Below are 11,045 nucleotides of genomic sequence, written 5' to 3'. Positions count from 1 at the left end.
TATCAGCACCGCACTCTACCGCGTGAGCCATGGGCCGGCCCAGAAACACAAATTCTAGTCCTGGATCTTGCAGAAAGAATACGGGCCATAGGCTAAGTGAGGAACTGGGGCTAGCCTTAGGTCTGGGAGCTAGAAAGATGCTCAACCTCACGTAGGGTAAGAGAAATGAAAGCTACACCCAGACACCACCATCTACCATGCAGACCGGCAAAGATGAAAGGTTTGAGGACACACTCAGTTGGCAAAGGTGGACAAGGGCACTCTCCTGCTTCACTAGCGGGGCTGTAAACCGGTACCATCTCCGTGGAGGGCAATTGGGCAATATCTACTAAGTGCACAAATTCTTTGACCCAGCAATTCCAATTCTAGAAATATAACATCCTTGGTTCGAGTGTGGTGCTGATAACACCAAGGTCCAGGGTTCGATCCCTGTACTGGCCAGCTGCCAAAAAAATAAAAAAATAGAAATGTAATGTCCAGCTATGCATGCACATTTGTGAAATGGTTTAGGTGGCATTACTTAGGACAATGACAAAGGTTTGGAGGTGTCCCCCCAAAGGGATCGGTTCCACACTGATGGTATGCCCATGTGATGAAATACAGTGGCCAGAACAAAGAATTAGAACCGCTAATGTACACTGCAGGAGGCGGCGGCTGCGGCCTGGAAGCTGACCCGGGGCCCGCCGCGGGGCGCACGCCCTCCGCCACCTCTTCACCGGCCCTGCCGCTCCGGCTTCGAGTCCTCCCGTCGCTCCATTTTGTCTCCATGTCCGCGCACGGTCGCGCTTGGAAGGCCGCATTCACGGCCCTTTGTATCCCGCGCGCCCAGTCTTCTGGGCTCTCCTGCTGGCGTTTGCGACAGGTTTCGGCGTGGCACCTTCCTCCCCTTCCCTCCCACTTTCTGAAGGTGCCTTAGGTATGGGAACGTTTGCAACAAGTCCTGTGACTTTTGGACCCCACAGATCGTATTTAAAAGTCGGTGCGTTGGCCCTGCCTGGTTAATCGAGGGCTTGCAGTGTCTTTGAGGCCCAGTGGTTCTTGACCTTTGTGATGAAAATACCAGTGAAGACAAGTGGCCTGGCCCAAAAGCAAGAATTGAAAGCGCGATGGTTGGATGGAACAAAAAGATGGTAGCTCACCAACAGATCAGAGTGATGAAAATAAAAGAACGTTCACCCAAAAATTCTTATGGTATAATTGAGAAATAAGGAGTTGTAGATAAGACCCTGTTTTCGAAAGCAAAGTGTTAAATTTCTCCCGAGGGCTCTGCTTTACGTTTTTGAAAGGTTGGAGAAAGTGAGAATGCTAGGTTTTCCGGTATCTCATCGGCCACGGTTGCCTGGAAGAACTAGCCGTGGAGCTGTGATGTCTGATCGTGGACATCCTTGCAGATTTCGTTTGTTACTAGAGTAGTGACGATTAATCCCTGAGCTTGCTGTTCACATCTTTACTGCGTTTTATGTAGTAACACATTTTTTAAAAGATCAAATTGTGCGTAACTGCAGTGCACCTAAAAGCTTTATTTTTTATATTTTCCAGGTCCGTTTGAGAAGCTTAATAAAATTTTCCTAGTTAATGTGGGTCCTCCCCATCCCCCATTAAGTATCTTATTTGTGACTAGGGGCTCAAGATTTTTAAAGATCCGGAAACTCAAGTCCTTACTGTTCTATTTTTCAGGAATGACTATGCCTCTGCTTTAAATATTAGAAAGAAAAAAAAATTTTTGCAATTGGCTTTAAATGCTTTCTACACCTTTAAAGGCTGGCTGGATACGTTTAGAAGTTTGGGATCCGAACCCGGGGCCTTGGTGTTATCAGCACCACACTCTCCTGCCCATTGTAATCAAACGTTTTAAAGTCTTTGTTTTTTTAATTGTGCTTGTATTTTGAATATATGATGCTAGAGTTATGAGAGTTACAAATTAGGAAATTTCCTCGAGTGCTACATGGATTCTAATGCTTTTAAATGATCAGTAGAATACTTCTAGGAAATTGCTTTTCTTTTATTTATTAAATGAGTATAATATTGCATCCAAAAAGAGGGCCATAGCTGCAAGTAAAGGTACAGTTAAGTGTTCAATACTGTCTTCATTAGCTTTCTTACAAGAGAATATATTGCTTCACCTTTTTACACACAATAAAGGAAGAATTGGGGCACAATTTTTTCTTCAGTACCTCTTCGTGAAATTGCATGATTAATTTGGGAGGGACATCTGGATGGAGTGATGCTTTCTTATCCCTTTGCGGTAACTAGTGCTGATTGAGCAGGTGGTAAGGAGATTAAATTTTTGTGGATCCAGTGAGGAACTACATTTTAGGTTTTGTTTTGTTTTGTTTTGTTTTGTTTTTTAAAGATGACCGGTAAGGGGATCTTAACCCTTGATTTGGTGTTGTCAGCACCACGCTCAGCCAGTGAGCGAACCGGCCATCCCTATATGGGATCCGAACCCGGGGCCTTGGTGTTATCAGCACCGCACTCTCCCTCCCGAGTGAGCCACCAGGCCGGCCCTTGTTTTGTTTTTTTTAACGTAACTTTTCACTGACTTATACCTACATCATTATATCTAACACATACTTGTATAATTTTATCAGTAAAATTGTATACGTTTGAATTGATTATTGGTGAGATTAAATAGAGGCATTGTTTTTGTTATTTTGCGTATTGTTGGCCTCTGTAATCTGCTTGCTGTGGTAATTCCTCTACAAAAAATTGGCCACGAAAGAATAGTTCGTCATTTTCAAGGTTCATCCTGTTTTTTAAAAATGCTACTATCATTGAAATATTTTTCTGCAATTTTATCACATTGGAAGCAACTACAAAACTACTTCTGAGTGATTTAATCAGCACTGTTATTACTTGGTTACCTTATTTCTATTAGTTGCTATTGTGTAGTTGAGTAAAATGTTTTACTTAGTTATTAGCCAGTCTTATTTTGGCTTCTAAACTGCTGTAAACATTTTAAAAATCTTTGGTTTCTTTGTTTTGGTTTTTGTATTTTGGTGAATCATAGTGTTAACTTATTTCAAAAAGTGTGAGACATCGAACAGTCTTAGAAGAAACAAATTTGTTTGAGGGTGGGGTGAGAATAAGTGAAGCTCTAGTAGGGTTCCTTTCTTCACCAGATGAATTCAAGAATGGAGAACAAAGAGAAGGTACAAGAAACTTGGCTATTCTTTATGGGTTCTCTTTAGTTCTGAAATCAAAGGTCTTTGAATGTCACCAAATTGAGAACAGTTGCTTCAGTAGAGTTTGAACGACTTCCAAATTTCTACGTTATTTGAATTTGTAGTTGAAAAGAAAGTGTTTCTGTCTAACATTCCAGAGTGTATCATCTGTACAGCTTGAACTGGTATTTGTACTCAAGTCTAGTAGTTACTAACCCAGTATTTAGTAATTATTATAGACTTTTATTTTGACCAAAACTAAATCATAATTTAAAAAATTAAGTTGTTCAAAATCCATTTCTTGAATATCTGTTACATGCCAACAGAGAGGGATACAAAGTTTAGATAGTCTCTACCCTTAGAGTGCACTGTTGGTGAGGGTGAGATACCTACATAACTATAACACACTGGACTGACAGGTCCTATATTGTAGAAACTACTCCTTTATGTATATCTTTATCTGTAGAATTTTTGTTGATGGGGAAGAGGAAAGTCAAGAAAAATTCTATGAACTTCAGGAAAATGTATACGGTGTGCATTGAAGTAGTATGTATTTTGCTTGTTTGTGGATCAAAAGCTCTTAATGTAGATTTTCATTTCTGGTCTTTGAGGCTGTAGGTCACTGATAGCAGTACTGATTTAGTAATCTGACCACCCAACTTTAAAATGAAAGTATATAGAGGTAGTAGCTAGAAACAAAATTCATTTAGGTGGTATGGACCTAGACATCCTCATAAGTCAGCTTTTATTTCGCTTTACATTTAATCATTATATACTCTAGCCAATTGTTTAGCCAATTATGGAAAGTAAATTTATTGGACAAATATCAGTGAAACTTATTGCTGATAAATTTATGTTTACTAGAAAACCATCTAAGATAAAGGTGTAAGGTTGAGAGTGAAATAGATAGAGATGGATTCAGAATCGTGGATAGAAATGTTTAGGGGAGCCAGAACTCTTCTCACTTGATTTTATTATTTATGAGCATAGTTAATTTAGCTGTCCATGAATTGTCCACTTTGTGGTTTATGTGGCATATTTGTAGTACCAAGTTGGCTTCCTTACCATTTAGTTGAGCTTTTTACAGGGATTTCAAGCTAATTTTAATATCTACTCAGAGCATAATTAGAGAAAATCAGAAAATGATACGTTTTCTAAAAAAAAAAAATGTCAACATCGTGGGAATGATGCACCAAAAATAAATATATATTTGATTATCTACTATTGGATTTTGTGTGCTAGTATTTAGTTTCCTTGTTATAGAATAAGTTTTGTAAATGCAAGATGTAATTTTTTTCCCCTGCTTATATTTCTCTATGTGGGAATGATTATTAAATTTCTTCCTTTTTTCTTATTTTTTAAAAATAAATAGAACAGTTTTGAAATACATGGCCTTTGCTGTGTGTTTATGGTAGTATCATATAATGCATGAATGGTGTTACTGTAATTTTAGGATCACTAAAAGCAGTGTTGGGCCCGTCAGGGATAATGAAAATACTTTGACAGCTATACCAAGATCATCCCAATAATGGTATACAGTATGTACAGTATTTCTGTGGTATTAAAATTTTATGGGGGATGATTGGGGGGGGGGTAAATGCCTAACAATAACTCCTTGGAGGTAGGGAGATGGGAATAATGAAAAAATGGTTGAGAAACATTGCTGTAGGGGAACTAATAGGATTTTGGTCACTTTACTTTCCATCATATTTTTAAATACTTTCTCTGACTTGGCAGTAGCTATTTGTATATCATGTAGAGCATAATATTTTAGTGTAAAATCTTGAGGGGGATATCCTTTAGAACTATTGTAGCGATTTAGAATGGTAGGGAATGAAAAAAATTCCTTGAAGTTTTTAACAAACTCTAAGAGCTGTTTCTTACTGGAAGTTATATATAGTTGGCAGCTTTATTGATGATTTGCTAGCAACTATGAAAAGTAGGTAAGATTGTGCAGCATTTGGTGTCTAATTAGAATGATGTTGATGTTTTCTTGTTTTTGAATGCCATTGAAATGAAAGGTAATAATTGAAAAGACCCTTCACATAGTAGGACTTGACCCTGTTGACTGTTTCTCTTTGACAAAGTAGAAATCATTTTTCTAGTTTGTTCAGTAGGCTTTCAGAACTCACTTTGACCTGTGTTAAATTTCGCATGATTTCAGAATATGCATGTTTTCTCACTTTATTGAAGTGGGAACAAAGTTAGATGTGTTCTGTATTTTTTTTAATGTGGAGGATAGGTGTGATAATGATGAAGCTGAAAAAGGAAGATTATGTACTTTACTGATACTACAAAAGAGTGTGTGTTTTGAGTTGCATTTTTAGTAATGGTGGCAAATGTATTCAGATTCATTAATATTTTTCAACAAATCCAAATGTATACCGTTGGGGCTAGCAGTACAGGCTGTGGCTTTGGAACAGAGTGAAGCTAACTAGTCCACATGGAGATCAAACCCCAGGACCATGGTCTCAAATAGCATCATACTTCAACCAATTGGAAGCAATCCAGCTACCAGACAAAATGGCTGATCTAAATATTGGTAGAACCATATCAATATGGAAAGTTGGTTGATGTCAACATAGGAATTCATGGACGGACAAAAATAGTAAGTGATTGTGATGTACCAGGTTAGTGTAGCTGTAATTATGCTTCTAAGTTATTATCTACTTATGTAAATATTTTCATAGATTAACAACTAATGAAAAGATCAAATGTGTTAAACTATTTGTGTAAGTGAAAATGTAAATTTAAATACTTTTAGTTCTCTAATTGATAACCCTTGAATTCTTTTTTTACTCTCCATCAGACCATATATTGTGATTATAGTCTCTGCTGAGGAGGATGGAAACACAGCTCCCTTTGAATAATAATAATAATTCTCCTTGATGTACAGAACCGGATTGCAAGAGAGTTAAAGTGCCCACTGCCCTTTGTGGGAAGCTTTTTAGTATCTTAAGTGTATGGGACCACTGTTGCAACCACACCACTTGAAGCTTCAGCTACACTGAAACTTCCTAACAAATCTTACCCTCCTTTTTTCTCATTTTTACTGTCACTGCAATTTGAGCATGTTACTTTGTTTAACAAAAACTCATTTCTTAAAGATTACTTTGGTATTACTGTACAAACAAAATAAAATTATGGCATTATTTAGTGACTTGTGGTCTTAGTTTCTGCCCATTGCTAAAGATGGCTTTGTTGTCTGACTTAACCTTGAGATCTTGGGCTCCTTATTAAAATAAGTCTTGTAGACATTCTACCTCATAACAAATAAGATTGGTATGTAATGATTCTTTAATTACTAAATTGAATAACTCTTTAGTTATGTGGAAGATTATTTGAAGACAGCTTTACAAATTTGAGGTCCCTTTGGCTATGTGTGTAAGTGGTATTTTCCCTTCTAGGTTTTTTTTTTTTCTTGTAAAAAAAAATAATCTCCCATCTTCATAACAAAGCAATTGCTATTTTGGGGTCCATATAATACCTTGTTGATCTGTATACTGGCATTTGTATAACAAATGCTTTCTCTGGATCATTCTTTTCTTTCTTTTATTTTTTTTTTTAAAGATGACCGGTAAGGGGATCTTAACCCTTGACTTGGTGTTTTCAGCACCACACTCAACCAGTGAGCGAACCGGCCATCCCTATATGGGATCCGAACCCGTGGCCTTGGTGTTATCAGCACCGCACTCTCCTGAGTGAGCCATGGGCCGGCCCTCTCTGGATCATTCTTTATCCATGTAATAGTCCCTGAAACTATTATTAGTTCCTGCATTTGTATAACAATTCCTTAATAAATTGAATTAATGGGGGAGGCCACGAATTATGTCCAAAGTTTTGTGGTTGTCTTATAATTGTCTCTCTTTTTCTTTTATTATCGAAAATGTTCTACCTCATAAGAATGAAACAGTTCACACCAATTTAAGTACTTGTTATGGACAGGGAGAAAGATAAAAATGGTGCTTTTCCTCTGCTACAGGCTTAGTCAAGCTTGTGGCCCAGTAATGGTTACCAAAGGCAGTTAAGTGGTGTCAAGTGTTCTGCTGATACCTACATTTCATTTTTCTTGTGCTTATTTACAAATTGAATCCTCTCTTCCGTTTTTCTCATGCTCTCACGTATGTTTCTTTTTTCGTTTTCCTCTTCCTTCTTCCCTGCTTATCATTTAGGCATGTAAGTGACCTCCACTAGCTTTGCTTTAATACTGCTGGTGACACTGAATGACAAAGCTTTACTAGATTCTTATTGATATCACTTTTCTCTTGCTAATGTACTTGACTAGGTATCTAAGAAGTCAGGTAAGCATTAGCTCTTTGTTGACTGAGAATACTAATTTGAATAGTTTCACCTGTATTTCATTTATTTATCTTTTCCTTGTTCATTTATTAAGATATTTTGAATCATTTTCATACCTACATTTCCTCTTCCCTTTCCTCTGGCTGCTTAACAATGCTTTTTTCTAAAACTGGTCGTTTTCTCAAGGTTGGGAAACAAGATCTGAATACCATAGAAAATAATAGTTGTGTTTTTCTATGGCCAAATATTAAAGAGTTGTAATGGTTCTGTTTTTTGTTTGTGACACTTATGTTAAGTGTATTTTTTAAACCCATTTATTTTATTTGCGTACATGTATTGCTCCCCCTCACCCATGTTTTGTTACTTTTACTTAAGAGTACTTTACTTCCAAGGAAAGTTTTATGTTCTTACTTTATTTTGCCTCCATGTCATTCTTTTCCCAGAGGGATGTTATTTCCTATATTATAATAAATATCAGTGGGAAAATAGGATTTATTATGTAGAAATTCACATTATAGGTACTGTTCAAGAATATATCTATTCCATAAAGTAAGAAAAGATTCATACTGAGATCTTTGGACCTTTTTCTATTTTCTGTCAGGTTTTTGAAACAAAAAAGTTGAGTGAATTTGTATTCATATCTATTTAGTAGTGTTCTGACTGTTACATAATCTAGAGCATTATTTCTGTATCTCAGGAAGCTGAATATGGTGGGCATGATCAAATAGATTTGTATGATGATGTCATCTCTCCATCTGCAAATAATGGAGATGCCCCAGAAGACCGAGATTACATGGATACTCTCCCACCAACTGTTGGTGATGATGTGGGTAAAGGAGCAGCACCAAATGTTGTCTATACATATACTGGAAAAAGAATTGCATTATATATTGGAAATCTGACATGGGTAAGTAAAGTTAACATATTAATTAAATTACTGGTTATTGATTTGTTTTGTTGGCTGGTACAGGGATCTGAACCTGTTACCTTGGTGTTATAAGGCTGCTATCTACTGGTAATTGATTTTGAATAGCTCTAGTAGTTAATGTTTTCCTTCAGTTTTTAAACATAAAAATTTGAAGTTACTATATTTGTTTTTCTGTATTTTTGCTTATGCAGTGAGAAGGGAAATAACAGGTACCTTTAAAGCATCATTAAGTCCAGTTCTTCTGGTTTTAAATTTTGTAGTCATTCAACTTACCTTTGTTAGAGATATCAGTTAATTATAGTTAAATTATTTTTGTCTTCAATTATTCTTTTAATTTACTACTCTTAACGTCACTTCAGATATTATAGTTTTACTAAGAGAAATGCTCACATAAAATCTCAAGCCAGGACTCAGAAGTATAGAAGAAGACAGACACTATATCACTCCTGGTTTAAAAATAGTGCTCATTTTTTGATTCATGTTACAAACTTAAGGTTCATTACTGCTCCTAAATTTGAAATCTAATTTATAGAAATGCTGCTGTATACATTGTAGTTTAATTTGGGTTGTTCAAGACAGATTATTGTTTGAGCTATATTAACTACATGTTCAATATATTTATATTTTTATTAGTATTAAATCTTAAGTATTTACTAAAATAGTTCTGTAGAATTTTTACATCTTAGTTATTACATATACTTGAAAGTTTAAAAATTATATATTTAAGAATCAAAATAAAACTTGGCGCTCTTCCCCTTCCCTTATAACATTTTATTTTTAAATATTTTATTTACATTTCTTTTAAGACTAATTGTGACCAATCTCCTATCACCCAGTCTGAGCCGTCTTGACAGTATTGGAGACAGTAGCAGTGTAGTTATGAGAGAGTGGTTGCAAAGTAAGAATTTGAATTTTAGCTTCACCATTTATTAGTTTTGTGACCCTGGCCAAGCTCTTTAACCTCTCTATTGTGAGACTTATATGGTTAAAAATTAAATAGTTGATTAAAATACATGGTAAGTACTCAATACATGTTAGTTTTTTCTCTTTATTTTATATTCAAACATAAGATGAAATTTATTTCACTAAGTATATTCCTTTAATTTAAAGGGAGAAAGTGACAAGTGAGATTGTTTTTGTTGTTGTTTTGCTTTTTTGTTTTGGTGGCTGGCCTACAGGGATTAAACCTTGGGCCTGGTGTTATCAGCACCATGCTCTAACTAGCTGAGCTAACTGGCTAGCCCAATTGGTTTATATTGAAAACTTTAAACTATAGCAGTTTAAAGCTGGAAGAGACCAGAAACTTTATTAAGAGTGAAAACTTATCTCCCAAATATACCTTCTAATTTCTGAAACACTAATCAGGGAAAATGAAGTTAGGTTCTCAGATGCTTTTGTGTTATTTAAAAATTGGAGACTGACTGATAGTAATTATACTTAGATTTGCACTGAGCCCTAATTTTCTCTTGTTTATTCTGAATTTACCCTTAAAAACTAAATTGAAACAAAAATCTTGGATATGTTATAATGGTTAATGAGGGTTATTATGTCTTACAGTGGACAACAGATGAAGACCTAACTGAAGCAGTTCATTCTTTGGGAGTAAATGATATATTGGAGATAAAGTTTTTTGAAAATCGGGCAAATGGCCAGTCAAAGGGGTAAGAAGTCTCTTTTTTTTTTGTCCAATATAAGTTAGTAACTAGTGATTACAGCTTACAAGTTAACTTTCCTTAAAGTTTATGCTAATTTATACAGGTGTGAAGGACACATGATTATTTACATTGGAAGGAGGTTCTTGGCAAAGATTCATGCTTTCATTTTACATACCTTGCTATCTAATGCACTAAAACTAGGGAGTTGAAGATGTGGACAGGTTAGGTCTGTTTTCTGATTTTCCTGAGTTTTCTCCCTTGTGGTTGAAATGGTTATTGAAATAACAGTTTTAACAAGAATTACTCTCCATGTGATTGGGAGATGCGGCACTATAGGCAACAGGAGAATAATGGGAGTAACATGGATATTTTGCTTTATTTTTTTTTAATTGTTAAACTACACAAGTGAGATAGGATCATTTTGGGAAAATTATAAAATACCAATATCCAAAAGTAAGAAAATAAAATGCTGCTATCTCACCATTCACAGATTATCACTTTTTACATTTTAGAGAGTTTATTTTCACATTTTTTCCCTTAAAATAGGATTACAATTCACATGTTTTGTAACATGTTTAATTCAAGGAGTAGAACAAATATTTATCAGTAAATACACATCCACTCTAACATCTGATTTTTTTCTATCTAGCTTGCATGCTACTGTAATTCATTTTACCTTTCTCGTTTACGGTTATTTTGGTTGTTTCTACTTCTGCCTATTACAAATGATGTTGCAGCAGGCATCATTTTATATAAATCTCCAGGTGCAGATAATTGGGGTTTTTTTAAGATAAATTGCTAGATGCAGGGCTGGCCCTGTGGCGCACTCAGGAGAGTGCGGCGCTGGGAGCGCAGCGACACTCCTGCCGCGGGTTCGGATCCTATATAGGAATGGCTGGTGCGCTCACTGGCTGAGCGCGGTGTGGGCGACACCACACCAAGGGTTGCGATCCCCTTACCGGTCACGAAAAAAAAAAAAAAAAAAAAAAAAAAAAAAAA

General features: G+C 36.0%; 1 protein-coding gene across 1 annotated transcript in view; it reads left to right on the top strand.

Moving 5' to 3' along the window:
• Positions 1 to 631: 631 nt before the first annotated feature.
• Positions 632 to 11,045, top strand: part of CPSF6 (cleavage and polyadenylation specific factor 6, 68kDa) — a 27,000-nt gene continuing 16,586 nt past the window's right edge. The window contains exons 1-3 of the mRNA XM_008575232.1: positions 632 to 862; positions 8,161 to 8,370; positions 9,949 to 10,052. Of these exons, the coding sequence (XP_008573454.1) occupies positions 632 to 862; positions 8,161 to 8,370; positions 9,949 to 10,052 (545 nt within the window). The remainder of the gene's footprint in view (positions 863 to 8,160; positions 8,371 to 9,948; positions 10,053 to 11,045) is intronic.

The sequence above is a fragment of the Galeopterus variegatus genome, unplaced genomic scaffold, assembly GCF_000696425.1.
Source record: "Galeopterus variegatus unplaced genomic scaffold, G_variegatus-3.0.2 Scaffold1159, whole genome shotgun sequence".
Lineage (NCBI taxonomy): Eukaryota > Metazoa > Chordata > Mammalia > Dermoptera > Cynocephalidae > Galeopterus > Galeopterus variegatus.
Note: the sequence above shows the minus strand (reverse complement) of the source record. Positions and strands in the feature narration are given on the sequence as shown.